Source organism: Labrus bergylta, chromosome 18, assembly GCF_963930695.1.
Source record: "Labrus bergylta chromosome 18, fLabBer1.1, whole genome shotgun sequence".
NCBI lineage: Eukaryota > Metazoa > Chordata > Actinopteri > Labriformes > Labridae > Labrus > Labrus bergylta.
Genome location: NC_089212.1, coordinates 25867067 through 25881751, shown reverse-complemented (window position 1 = coordinate 25881751; position 14685 = coordinate 25867067). Strand labels below are relative to the sequence as shown.

The 14685-nt window shown below is 40.7% G+C and overlaps 2 protein-coding genes across 2 annotated transcripts in view; one reads left to right on the top strand and one right to left on the bottom strand.

The window, feature by feature from the left end:
• The window catches only part of LOC136183271 (transmembrane protein 87A-like), a 15286-nt gene extending 13469 nt beyond the window's left edge, over positions 1-1817 (bottom strand). Inside the window, exon 1 of the mRNA XM_065966481.1 lies at positions 1658-1817. Coding sequence (XP_065822553.1) covers positions 1658-1768 — 111 coding nt within the window. The 5' untranslated portion in view covers positions 1769-1817. The remainder of the gene's footprint in view (positions 1-1657) is intronic.
• A 1422-nt stretch (positions 1818-3239) lies between these two features.
• Positions 3240-14381, top strand: ganc (glucosidase, alpha; neutral C). Its single transcript, XM_065966472.1, has 25 exons — positions 3240-3410; positions 3717-3773; positions 3953-4055; positions 5410-5537; positions 5633-5809; positions 5890-5911; positions 6009-6078; positions 6233-6329; positions 6761-6944; positions 7277-7421; positions 8024-8259; positions 8354-8480; positions 9413-9492; positions 10037-10180; positions 10277-10373; positions 10470-10571; positions 10682-10856; positions 11430-11498; positions 11971-12035; positions 12122-12198; positions 12284-12358; positions 12794-12907; positions 13053-13165; positions 13433-13536; positions 13761-14381. The coding sequence occupies exons 1-25, from the start codon at positions 3379-3381 to the stop codon at positions 13868-13870; spliced, it is 2703 nt and encodes a 900-aa protein (XP_065822544.1). The 5' UTR covers positions 3240-3378; the 3' UTR covers positions 13871-14381.
• The last annotated feature ends 304 nt before the right edge of the window (positions 14382-14685 follow it).

Here is a 14685-nt window from a genome sequence, read left to right as displayed (position 1 = left end):
GATGGTTCTAGTGATGGTTCTAGTGATGGTTCTAGTGATGGTTCTTGTGATGGTTCTTGTGATGGTTCTTGTGTTTCCTGGGTTCTTATGATGGTTCTTGTCATTGGTTCTTGTGATGGTTCTTGTGATGGTTCTAGTGATGGTTCTTGTGTTTCCTGGGTTCTTGTGATGGTTCTTGTGTGGTTCTTGTGATGGTTCTTGTGTTTCCTGGGTTCTAGTGATGGTTCTAGTGATGGTTCTTATGATGGTTCTTGTCATTGGTTCTTGTGATGGTTCTTGTGATGGTTCTAGTGATGGTTCTTGTGTTTCCTGGGTTCTTGTGATGGTTCTTGTGATGGTTCTTGTGATGGTTCTTGTGATGGTTCTAGTGATGGTTCTTGTGTTTCCTGGGTTCTTGTGATGGTTCTTGTGATGGTTCTTGTGATGGTTCTTATGATGGTTCTAGTGATGGTTCTTATGATGGTTCTTGTGATGGTTCTAGTGATGGTTCTTATGATGGTTCTTGTGTTTCCTGGGTTCTTGTGATGGTTCTTGTGATGGTTCTTATAATGGTTCTTCTGATGGTTCTTCTGATGGTTCTTGTGATGGTTCTAGTGATGGTTCTTATGATGGTTCTTGTGTTTCCTGGGTTCTTGTGATGGTTCTTGTGATGGTTCTTATAATGGTTCTTGTGATGGTTCTTCTGATGGTTCTTCTGATGGTTCTTGTGATGGTTCTAGTGATGGTTCTTGTGATGGTTCTAGTGATGGTTCTTGTGATGGTTCTTGTGATGGTTCTTGTGATGGTTCTTGTGATGGTTCTTCTGATGGTTCTTCTGATGGTTCTTGTGATGGTTCTTATAATGGTTCTTGTGATGGTTCTTGTGATGGTTCTTGTGATGGTTCTTCTGATGGTTCTTGTGATGGTTCTAGTGATGGTTCTTGTGATGGTTCTAGTGATGGTTCTTGTGATGGTTCTAGTGATGGTTCTTGTGATGGTTCTTATGATGGTTCTAGTGATGGTTCTTGTGATGGTTCTTGTGATGGTCGGGTTCTATATGTCTGTTGGGTATCGTGCACTTTGGGTTCTTTTCTGTTGGAATGTTTTTTTTCATTCTGATTATTTTTCATTTGTTTGTTCTTGTTGTTGTTTATGTTCTTCTGTGTTTGGTCTAGTTTACTTTATTCTTGTTTTTGCTGTTTGTCAAAACACTTTGTTAACCTGTGTTTTTAAAGGTGCTAAATAAATTAAGTTATTATTATTGTTATTATTTCTAATAATAGACTGAGTTTCCTATATTTCAACCCCTCTGCAAACAGGTCATTATTTATCTTGTGTCATAAAGAATTATATATTTGCAGAGAGATAAAAAGCACATAGTGACGTTCAGTGTCCTCGTACAGGAACCTGTCAGTCACTTTGACCAGCTGTATTAATACCAACCATTGTTATTATTATTTTAAATAAAGGTAATGTAAGTTGGCTCATTCAGAATAAAAAGCTCGTCATGTCAGGCTGAATAAAAACAGAACTGTTGTCGGATTGTGTCTCAAAATATGGAACATGAATTGTGATGCTACAGATGCTATTAGCTCCCCGACTAACAGCCGCTACGGAAGATGTCCAGTCAGCTGTGTTTTAACCGCACATAAAGATGTTTTAAAGGTTTACCACTCACCGAGTTGATGTCCACCTTCCATATGGAGACCTCTGCCGACGTCCCGAGGCGGAAAACTACAGCTAAAAGCAGCAAACATGACCTGTACGTGTGTGCACCTGGCATCTTCATTTGAGCCTCTACAGTGTAGTAACGGTCAGACTCGTATCCGCCTCCAGTTCCGGTGTTATGTCGAGAAATGTATCCCTGTCGAGAATTTCATTCACCTCTCAGGACGATGCAAAAAAATATGGCAGACACAATTTCTACACTGCCGAATTTTGCATCCACCATTAAAATACTTTGCTGTCATATTTCGCATCCATCCTTACGTTTCCTCTACAGACACTTCAGAGTCAAACATATTAACGCAGGATAATGGAAACGCGTCATCCACCGAGTCTACAGAACAATAAGGACATTTCACTTTATTAAGTATAAACTTCACACACTTTGTCATCACATATTTGTCCCTGGAAACAAGAATTATACCGTTCAATTCTAACAATTCCGCGATGTGCATGCAATTCTTAGAAGGGATGCATTTCTCAGCATAACACCTGTGTGCCTCTTGCTGTAGTTCACGCTGTCCCCACCAGAGGGCGACAGAACACCTGAAACGCAGTTAGCTTGAAGAAATGGCTCAAAGTGGCCAAAGTCATAGATAGATATACTTTATTGATCAACAAAATTAACAACATAACCTAAGCTAAAACACACTTTTAAAATATCGAATTTGTCCTTAAACGTGTGCATTTGGAAACGTAAACTGTAATAAAATAACACAAAAACCACTCTGATGTTGTCACCAGTGTGGGAATGTATTGTGTAATTGAATTCAAATCAGTAGGTTTTGAGAGTAATAATAATTTTACCGAAAAAAAGAAGTATAAGCATTAAAAATGTGTTTGCCAGTTTTCCTGTTTATTGATCCTTTCTTGTTTTTATGTTCACTATGAAAATAAATATGCTACATGAGACAAATTAAGAATACATTTTGGATCAAAACCTTTAACTAAGATGTGAAATGTCTGCGTTATTGAAAGAAAAAAACAATAATACTGATATCGTGTCGTGAAAACGAATTTATTGACGGTCCCTAGTTGAGCTGATTTAACCACTGCTAATATCCATAGACTGGAAACATAATAATATCATAATAAATAAATATAATAATATAAATCATAAATACATATAATAATACAATTATATATAATACTAATATCTGGTGATAAAATGGATGAAAACCCGGTCAAGTAACATCACTAGAAGTGGAGTATCTGAACTATACTGACTGCATCACGGTAATAAAACAACAACTTTCTTTACAGATTTATTATTTTCTGTTCGATTAACTGTATTAACAAACTAACGGGTCTTAAAATCTACATCGTATTTGAGGTTTTTTTTTTATGAATAAATAGAATAAACATATTTTTTAGTTACGCCATATCCTTACCTTTCTATAAAAAGCACTAAAAAAATGTAGTTTTTACTTAATTTGTATTTATTCGCAACTTTAAATGGGCGTGTGTCATGCGCATGTGCGAACTCTGGGTGGGCTGTATTAGCAAGTATTTTAGTTTGAAATTAAAACCGGAAGTCTGGTCGGTGGCGTGTTGACGGTGTCCTCTGTGTTATTGCTGCTGTCAGGTTTTCAGTTTAAACAGAACATAATGCAGTGAACTCGTCTGAAGTGTCACAAACCGTCTTATTGGTGTGTTCCGGTCTGTCGGCCGGAGATGGCAGAAGTGATCCAAACCGTTGTGGACAGGTATTTAAAAACACGTTATTTTGAGCCGCTCTGCAGCACTGGCAAGTTTGAATGTTGACTTTAACTTTAAAAATACAGCCTGTGTAAAGAAAGCCGTTCTGTCACGCAGTGTGCTGAATGCCCCTGTTTACATTCCTGCAGGAATATCCATGCAATAAGTCATGTCTTTGATTTCAAGTTTACCAACTCAAGCAGCGACTCTGAAAATCCAATTATTGTCTACATTATTGCATTGAAAGTTGAGTCTTTGCAAAGAGTTTTAAGACATCATGATGTACTTTCACTTTCTCCCTGCTCGTCCCTCAGTGTTGTTCCTGAAGGGCAGGAGAAGTTCAAGAAGAGTGGACATGTTGCTTTTTACAGGTAAATTGGATATTTATTGTCCAATCAACTTCACACTGTTCACATTGACAAACCCGTCACAGACTCACCCACAGTTAAGGTTATTCTCTGGTGTGTTCAGTAGGATTAAAGCTCTGCAGGATTAGTCTAAAACTTATCACACTTTTAATATGTTGATGTTTTTTTCCCACGATTTGAAGGCGACAGACTCAGGGTCCAATCCTACAGTACAAGGCTCTTCTGGACACCATGGTGCTCTCAGAGAAGGGGGCACGTTTTGAACTGCTTGAGCCCGACACGCAGGTCAGTCATATTTACATTTGATGTAGTGGTGGGCGATATAACGATCTTATATCGTGAAGGATTTCAACTTGCTGACGATCTGTCAAAGCAGGGGCAGATGTAGAACCGGCCTAATGTGTTTTTTCTATCATGCTGCAGTTTCTGCTCTTACACAGACGCGTCTCCCCCCCCCCTCCTCCTCCCCCTCCTGTTTTGCTCTGCAGCAGTGAAAACGAAACTTAAAAGTAAAGTCCGCAAAAACAACTGATTTTTCTGATTTTTTTAACTCTTACTTTGATCATGTGTCACAGAATGAACACATTCTGTATTATGTTTGATTATATATAAACTAAACTAAAGTTAGTCCAATGATGTCATAAAAACATCAAAGTCTGCAGAGCCTGTATGAAGCTCCAGCTGGAGGAACTCTGCAGGGCTAAAACAGAACAGAAACTTCAACAACTTCAAGTCTACATGTTTTTAAATGAATGCATCACTGTGTGAAAATGTTCCTGATGAACATAAAAAGAGGACACATAACTAAATCATCATTTCAAAGTGGTGAGGAAAACCTTCAAATTGTTCATAAATGTTGATCAAATTGAGGGAAAGACATTTCTGTTGCTAAAGATGTTCTGGGTGAGAGACCTCCAGACCTCCAACAAAGATGTTTTTCAAATAGATTAAACTTGTCAGCACAGTTTATACAGGGAAATAAATTTGGTTGAACTTACAAATTTGTCTAAAGATCAGTATGAAGAAAATCGTGATAAAATCGTGATCGTGATTTTGTCAAAACAAAAATTGTGATATGATATTTTTCCCATATCGGCCACCCCTAATTTGATGCAATTTGATCGTTAACATATACAAAAACAAAAAATTAAATGGAATCTTAATGTCATGTTTGTGCATGTCTGTGTGGCTGTAATTATTTTTAAAGAAATCACACACAATCTACTTTGATATTTTTTATTTTTCAGACAGAGAAATCAAAAGATACACTTTCATGGATTAAGATTAAACTTGTCTTAAATATCTTCAAACATAAGTCTTTTGAAGTCCCTTATTTGTTAGAAAAAACAGCCTCTGGTCACATTCAGCATTGTGTTGTTGGTGATGAAATCGACGTCCGCATACAATACTGAAACCTGACCCCTTCTGATGCTAATTGGAGATTCTGATTGGCTGAATAAATATCAGCCACAGCAGCTAGAATCTGCACTTATCATAGCATTGAAAATATATTTCTTAATGGGCTGAGGCGGGTTGTAAGCATCTTTATAAACCTTTCCATCTCGCCCTAGCCAACCTCTTCACTGTATTACTTTGGTTTGCCTTTCATCAAAAAAGTAATTCTCCGCTCTTTTCACAGACCAAACTGCTTCTTTCTGTGTCACCTTGCAAAAACGACACCGTAAAGATACTCATCGATGAACTCCGTCCTCTGAAGGCACGCTACAGAGTTCCAGATGTGATGACGGGGGAGCCACAGTGTGAACAGTAAGATCCTCATCAGCATCACCTGAGATCCTCGTTATCCCTCGTTAATGAGAATAATGAGGGATGTAACTTCTCTTTTCTGTCACCCCCTGCAGGTTGAGAGTGGTAAGACAGTCTCAGCACTCCATCACTCTTTCCTGGTCTTCAGGATGTCACCAGGTTTGCGTGTGGCATTTCCCGTTCCGACTGGAGATCCTGTGTGAAGAGGAAGTGGTGGTAACGTTCAACTCTAAAGGAAAACTGTGGTTCGAGACGTTGCAGGATCCACCCAGGTGAGAGTCTCAGGGAAGCTCACAAATCCACACATGAAGAACTGAATACATTTTTAGATTCTTTGTTTTTTTCTCCTCAGGGTTACGCCTCCTGGTAGAGAGGTAAGAGGACACAAACAGTGTTCACCATTACTCCTGCTGTCATGCTAATCCTGTTTGTACATCTGTTTTTGTTTTTTCTGCTTTGTTCCCCCGACAGCTTGAAGAAGACGACACAAGTTTCTTATGGAAGGAGACTTTCAGGCAGTTTGAGGACGTCAAAGCTAACTGTTAGTTTCTGCTTTATCAACATTTTAACAGACAGAAAGTTTTAAAACCTGAGGGTTTACAAGACCACAGAAATACAGCTGCAAGTTCCTCTTACAGCTCTGAATTTAACATTTGTGCTCAATGGAAAATAATCTGTGTCTTATTCCTCTTCAGGTCCCTCTAGCATTGGGTCGGACTTTTGTCTTCACGGGTTCAGTCATGTGTTCGGTCTTCCAGAGCACGCTGACAGCCTCCAGCTCAAAGACACCAGGTACAGAGACGGGTCCCTGCGGATCCTTATAAAGTCTTGAATTAGATATTTTAAAATTCAAGGTCATACAGTGTCTTCCAAAGTCTTATTCTCACTTGAGGTCTTAGATATTAGACAGCACTTTGACTGTCTGATAAAAACTTTACCGTCTAGTTAGCGCTATAAAATTTGTATTTTAACCCTTTGAGGATTTGTTTGTTGGCGGCATTACAGCAACATTTACGGCCGCGTTTTTAGTAAGCATTCCCAAACTGGTAACGGAAGAGAGAAGGAAACACAAGTTCAAGGAAATTTGGCTTTCAGCTGAAAAACTTGGGGAATGGCTGCAAGGTATGGATTGGATTGGATAGTGTTATTAAAGCCGTTTAGTCTCATATAAAATCATAAAGTATTATATTGTTGTAGCACTTTTTATTAATTTCCTCTCACAGAGATGGTGAACCCTACCGGCTGTATAACCTGGATGTGTTTGCCTATGAGCTGCACAGCCGCCTCGGCCTGTACGGCTCGGTGCCGCTGTTGGTGGCTCACAAACCAGAGAGGACTCTGGGTCTGTTTTGGCTGAATGCATCGGAAACATTTGTGAATGTTTATTACCGCCCGTCTGATCATCAGGTAACCGATTTTTCCACTGCTGGTCTTTCATCCTGTCAGTCACAGGTTGGAAAATGATGAACAATTAAAGTGTTTGACTTCAAATACAGAGATACCCTAAAGCTGTTTTCACACATCCACCCCTGAAAATATGTAGAACATTTCAGTGAGCTGATGTGAGAACGCAGCAGGATATTATACGGAGAATTTACCTCGAGCCAATGGGAGGGGGTCTGTGTAAAACATTAAGCTGTTTGTGTTCACACACAGCTCCCACTGCAAATATCAGACAGGAAAGCAATGTAACATTTTTGAGAAAGGAACTTAGAAATGTGCATTCATACCTCACGCAGAATGACCAGACACCTCGAGTGAAGAGGAGGCGGACGCAGCCTCAGACCGACGTCCGCTGGCTGTCGGAGAGCGGTGTGATCGACTGCACGGTTCTCCTCGGGCCCACTCCACAGCAGCTCTTCTCCCAGTACGCTCAGCTGACAGGTGTGTGTACGCTCTGAAGCACCTTTACACGATTATTTATTACATGAAAGGCTTTATATGTGATGTTTTGATCCAGCAGATGTCGCCCTTGAGCTCCAGCATGAAACCAAAACAACTCGCGCTGCATTGTTCTGTTAGCATGCTAATGCTAGCGATCTTTATTATGCTGGTATCTTCACACTGCATGTAAATTTACCTGAAATGAGCGTGATCTAGAAACACAGTTAAGCAGTGAGTACAGTATGTTATTCTTCTTTTCTCTAGTCCCTCAATTAAACAACTTTTATACACGAGGGGAGGAGTCAGCCGGCCGTCCGGGCGATGTAAACAAAGTGAAGATAGGACTCTGAAAACTCTGAAAACATCACAGACAGTGGGACTCGGGTGTTACACCCATTGTAGACAGTCATGACTCACAGAGTTATTTTCAGAGGAGATACTTGATTTCTACATTTAAGTGTGAAAAATAACTTTAACAACTAAGACTTTAACAAGACAACAGTTACCAGTGTTACTGAAAGCAGCGCTCCTCCTCCTCCTCCTCCTCCTCCTCCTCCTCCTCTTCCTCCTCCTCCTCCTCCTCCTCCTCCTCCCTCTGACAGGATATCAAGCGCTCCCTCCTCTCTTTTCTCTCGGGTACCACCAGTGTCGCTGGAACTACGACGACGAAGCCGACGTGAAGGCTGTGGACGCGGGATTTGACCACCACGACATCCCGTACGACGTCATTTGGCTGGACATCGAGCACACGGAAGGGAAGCGGTATTTCACCTGGGACTCTGCTCTTTTCCCTGATCCAGCCGGCCTGCAGCGCCACCTAGAGAAGAAGAGGAGAAAGGTCAATTTAAAGAAGCATTCCACAATTTTTCCTTTTCTTTTTTTTTTCCCGTCATTTTTAGATGTTGATTGTGGTCGTCTTTCTTCTCCTTCAGTTGGTTGTGATAAGTGACCCCCACATCAAGGTCGATCCTGATTGGTTGCTGTACTGCGAGGCCAGAGACGGAGGGCATTTTGTGAAGAACAGAGAGGGGCAGATCTATCGGGGCTCGTGCTGGCCTGGTAACGTCTTTCTCAACAAGTGTTATCTCCAGAAGCTTTACTAAAAGAGAATACAGGATATCATGCAGGAAGGATTTCTCCTTTGTGTTCCTCACTTCCTGTTGTCCACACTTCCTCTCCGCTGAGGTGGAGGTCAGAGCAGGAAGTGCATCACAAATCTGTCTAGCCCTGGTTAAGCCCCCCTAACGTATGTCTGCTTTTATTTGAGAAAAAAAAGAGAAAACTTAAAAAGTAACTGAATTCATGCAAATTGACTTTTCATAACACCCCGACATATTAGTCACGCTCCTCCTCAGCACCGGGAGAAAACAATCCTGGTGCCGTCCCTAGATGTGGATCTTTGTCTTCCCACAACACTGCTCCTCTGCTAGTCAACAAATGTGTTAGTGCTGCAAACTCCTGGAATATTTTACAACAGGACCTGAATTTGAGCACTTTTATCCCTTATGGACACTTTAAAAAATATTATTTTAAACCGCCCAATACCTGACTGTAACTATTTTATTTTAATTACTGACTTATCACTGTAGTCATTTCAAGCTTTTAAATTATTTTAGTGTATATATTTTAATGTTCTTATTGCTCTTTTATTGATTTTATTTTCTGCAGTAGCTTTATCTCATTTCTCGTTGTTTATCATTTCTGTATGTTTTCTCTGCATCATTGTAAATGAGGGTCGCCCTCAATGATCTTGGGCGGGCGGGCGTAACAACATGCAGTTGCACTCGGAGACCTTCTGTTGGTTCCAAAAGCACCGAACTGAATTCTTGAAAGTATTGAAACATCATTGTTAGATTGTTATCATCATAATAATATGTGGAGTAATGACTCTGAGGCATTTTTCCTCCCAAGCGCCACTTCAAGCAAAATAGGCAAATAGTACTCACATTAGTTGTTTTATTAATCGTTTTATTAATTTCACCGTCTCATAGGGGAATCCTCTTACCTTGACTTCAGCAGTCCAGACACTCGAGCGTGGTACTCCAGATGTTTTGGCCTGGAGAAGTACAAGGTAAAAACAGAACCAGCTTATTCCTCTTTATCCATATGAACAACAGAAGGACTTCTCTGGACCCTGATGGTGACTGTCAATCAATCAATCAATCAATCAATCAATCAATTAAATAAATCTTTTTGGCTCCCAGAAAACTGCAGGTCTGCTGAAACTCTCAGCTCTTTTAAATCGAGGTTGAAGACTCACCTGTTTACAGCTGCCTTTAATTAAACTGCTTTAATAAGATTTTAAACTTTCACTCTGCACTGTAATTATTATTATTATTTTTTTTTTAACTCTTTTAATTTCTTTACTTTTATTTTATTTTATTTTATTTTATTTTATTTTAATTTAAAAAAAATTATTTGAACATATTTTCAGATTTAATAATTTCAGTGATTTTTAAAATGTTCTATTTTAATGTTTCTTTTCTTTCCTCTGTCATGATGCTTTTTGATGTCTTGTGAGAAGCACTTTGAATTTCCTTGTTGTTGAAATGTGCTATAGAAATAAACGTGCCTTGCCTTTGTTTTAAGTCTTTAAGCGTTTTTGTCTGTTGCAGGGATCGACTCCATCATTGTTTGTGTGGAATGACATGAACGAACCGTCTGTGTTCGACGGGCCGGAGAAGACGATGCCGAAAGACGCAGTGCATTATGGGGGTTTGGCGCACAGAGAAGTACACAACCTGTACGGCTTCCACCAGGTGAGTTTAAGCGACTTTGATACTGCTCATTTCCTCTGTCATCGTATCTTTTGTCGGTGCAGAAATGATTCCACTCGTTCTCGTGTTTTCTTGCAGCACATGGCGACGTTCGAGGGTCTGATCACTCGCTCAGGAGGCTCACAGAGACCGTTTGTCCTTTCACGCTCCTTCTTTGCCGGATCACAGAGATTTGGTATGTCGTTTTAAAATGAATAATAAACACAATGTACTCTGTGATTCTTCATTTTTTTTTTACTTTTTGTTTCGATTGTTGTTGTTTTGCATGCAGGAGCCGTGTGGACAGGTGACAACGCCGCCAGCTGGGATTACCTGAAGATCTCCATCCCGATGCTCCTGTCTCTGAGCGTGGCAGGCATCGCTTTTTGTGGAGGTGAGTCCAACCAAAAACACTTTGTGCATGTTTTTTATTCACTGTTGAGAATCAAACATTCATCAACACATTGTGTCGTTTTGTCATATTCTTCCCTCGTCTGTTCTCAGCTGATGTCGGTGGGTTCGTTCAGGATCCGGAGCCCGAGTTGCTGATCCGCTGGTACCAAGCAGCTGCCCTGCAGCCGTTTTTCAGAGGTCACTCTGCAAAGATGACAAAGCGCCGGGAGCCCTGGCTGTTCGGCGAGGAAGTCACAGCTGCGATCCGCTCTGTGATCGAGGAGAGGTACTTTAATCTACCACAGAGGATTCACTAAATCCAGATTGTGTACTCACAAACACAGTTTTATTTGTTTTTTTCGTAGCTTTGTGTGTGTCAGGATTAGTTTCAAACCTGGAAAAAAATCACCCATCTTTAAACAACCGTCCAAAACAGCTGACATTTAACATGCTATTAATATCAAATTCAAGATGAAGTTTCACATCATTAAGAAGGAGTCAATCACTAAACAGTAATCTGCATTTGTTGAATTCATGTTATATTTTGCTGACTACATTTTTGTCAAAACTGCAGCTCTCAACTGATCTATTTTTTTAAATATATTTTTTTAAATCTATATTGTGGTAGCTTATCTATTTATTGTACATTTTTATTTTATCTTATTTTTTTAATTTAAATTGTTTACTGCGTTCACTTTTTGTTTGCAGTCTTTGCTCTTTTCCGGTTGTGGGATAAATAAAGGATTATCTTAGCTTATATTTCCAAAGATTCATTTATAATAATTCTTTAAATGGTTCCTGTAGCGATGCCGTGTTTGTGTTTCTCACATTTGTTTTTCTTTGCTTCGTCTTGTCTCAGGTACTGTTTGCTGCCGTACTGGTACACTCTGTTCCACCATTCTCACACCTGCGGTCTGCCTCCTCTCAGGTGAGTCTGCTGCCACCTGCTGCTCACTGGAGGTACTGCATGCTAGAAATTTAAACTCCGTACTGAAGCGTTCAGGGACTTAGTTCCTCTATCCACAATTATACTTGCTGTGTTGGATCAAACAGCTTTACAAAGGTAAATGTTTGATGTCATAGAGTCAGTCGTTTCTCAACTGGAAGGTCGGGGGTTCGATCTCCAGCTCCTGCAGCTACATGTCTGATGTCTCCTTGGGCAAGACACTTAACCCCAAGTTGCTCCTGCTGCTTCAGCGGCAGTGTGTATGAATGGATGAGTTAATACTGATGGACTCTTTACTCAGCAGCCTCTACCATCAGTGTGTGAATGTGTTGGTGTGACCTGCGGTGTAAAAGAGCTTTGAGGAGTCAGACGACTGGAAAAAAAATAAACAAGCTCGTGCATTTTTGATTTACTATAAATAATATTTCTTCCCATTTCATGCAAACCTCTGCAGACCTCTGTGGGTTGAATTTCCAAGAGAACAGAACACCTTCTCTGTGGACAACCAGTACATGATTGGTAATCTAATGATATTATTTTTTCACATAATTTGCCTTTTTTATATTTTGTCGTCACATCATCAGTCTGTCTCTTATCTCATACAGGGCGAGCTCTGCTGGCCTGTCCTGTCACTGAACCCAAAGTTAAAGAAATCCAAGTGTTGCTTCCTGGATCTGCTGAGGTAAGTCAACCACCAGGTAACACGTGCGTCATGTATTTAAATGTTCTGTACACAGATGTTACAGTTCTGTTCGTTTCTGTCTTAGGTCTGGTTCGATATCCACTCTGCAGAGGGGTTTAAAGGAGGCAGGACGCTGAGTCTTCCCGTCACCATGGATACAGTCAGTCATTTTTTGTGTTGTTTCTCACTGCAGCAGAGACTGTGATGTTCAACGTCAGTAGTTTTCCTGTTCCTGCTTTATTTACATTTTTTATTATTCTAACATTCAGCACTTCAGGTAGTATCAGTATAACTATTCATACGACATAATTTACATTCAGAACATAAAGAAATGGAAAAAAGAGTTGCAATACATTTAATAATGTGGCTCCTCTAGAGACTTTTCCTTTCTAAGTAAAGTCACAAATCATGACAGTGATGGGAATCTTTCACCTGAGTTGCTGCAAAGGTTGAAAGCAACAATATGCAGAGATTTGGCGCTGGCGCACTTTGGCGCCCACTGACGGTCTCTGCGTGCAACTGCACCGTCGTAAGACACACAAAGTGCTGTCACAACGTGTCCTCACTTTGATTTTCCTGTGTTTCCTCTGTTCAGGTCCCTGTGTTCCAGCGTGGCGGCTCGGTGGTCTGCAGGTCTACAGGAAGTGGCTCCTGCACAGCTGACGTTCAGTGGATGCCGCTCTCCATCACTGTGGCCCTAAACTCTCAGGTGATCTGACCTGTGGCTCCTTTACTGCATGTCCTCACTCTCTCTCTCCCTGATATGAGACTCTATCGACCGTCCTGTCTCTAAATAAAAGGCAGAAAAAGATTTGAACGTCTTGTAGGAGAACTCAGTTAGTGTCTCTCTGCAGGGTGCCGCTGATGGTGAGTTGTACCTGGACGACGGCCACTCCTTCAGCTACCGGGACAGGAAGGCTTTCTGCCTGCGCAGGTTCAACATGCTGTCCGGCCGGCTGCTCTGCCGGTGAGTCATAAATCACACCTGCTAAGAAAGTAACTTCATGTAGGTCAAGAAGCTTTTCACAATAAAGGCGCACGGTGCAGAAAGTGACATTTTGGTTGGTTAATCAATAAGCTCTTTAAAGTACAGGAGGAGCTTTGCACTCACTCAGGTCCATCTTACCACATTTGGTCGTTTAAGGGAAACAGAATCTGGAAGTTAAAGGTTTTGTTAATCTTCTGAGGACGCCTCACACCTGATGATCTCATGATCTCTCTTTGTGTCTCAAAGTCCTGCCAGTGAAGAAGGAACATATGAGTGTGAAACTGTCGTTCAGTCGGTCTCCATCCTGGGCCTGAAGAGCAAACCGTCCTCAGTGGTGGTTCATGTGTCTGGTGAGGAGTTCTGTCAGTCAGAACGTTTAAAATGGTCGATTTGTTGTCTTTGTTTGCTCTGCCTGTTGTTTAATGTCTGTTTTTTGAAAATTTGTGGTTAATTTGTAACAAGTGTTTCATGTCATGTACGTCTTTGTAACCTGCTACTGGATGCTTTGAATTTCCCTCGGGATCAATAAAGTATCTATCTATCTATCTACTAATTTGCTTCTTTTCAACCCCAGGAGCTGGAGACACCCGTGCTGCGTTTCAGTACACAGAGAGCTGCAGCACGCTGACAGTGAACGACCTGGACCTCCGAGTGACCACAGACTGGGACATACAGATAGGTTAACTGTGAAAGTGTCGACCACTGATTGTCCATCCTCTTGACTGTTTGAGTCAAGGAACGAAGAACGTCATTTAAACCCTCAGATAAATAAAGTAAATAAACATTTAGAACAAAATAAAGACTCGTTTAAGGGGTCTTTCAGATAGGATGCAGAATGTCACTTAGCAACTTGCCCATTGATTTGCAGATGTGTGCTCTGCCCCCCCCCCGCTCTTCCCCGCGGTGAGCGATGCAGCGCACACCACATCCTATCAGAAAGGCCCTTAAGACCCCGAAGTGGACACAGCACCAAATATTAAATTTTTTACTTATATTGAACTTTTGAGCCCTTTGATGAACACATCGTCTCTCCGCTGACTCTGCTGAGTTTCCTGACTGAATCTCAGTTTATGTTTGAATCAAGAAGTCTGAACAAAGATTCAAATCTAAAAATGTGATTTTATTTATAATATGTAGATTAAATATGTTGATTTTAATCTGTGAATAAAGGACAAACTCGTGCAGCTCCTTTTGACACCTGTTGTTACAGAGCCTCCTTTGTTCTTACCTGCTGGCATGCTAAGCTAACACCTGGTGACAACGACATTGTGTTTGTTTGTTTGTTGGTGTGACCTGACCTTCTCCCAGCCCAGATGTTTTTTTTGTTTGTTTTTTTTAAAGCCCGCCTTGTTTAAAAAAAATAAATAAATAAGGATAATACAAACACATTCAGGTTGATGATTTTAACAGCTGTGATTAGCTTCATGTCCTAACCTTCCAGCTTACAGGAAGGGCCTTACTTTATTTCAAAATAAAAGCACACAGCAAGAAAGGTACTC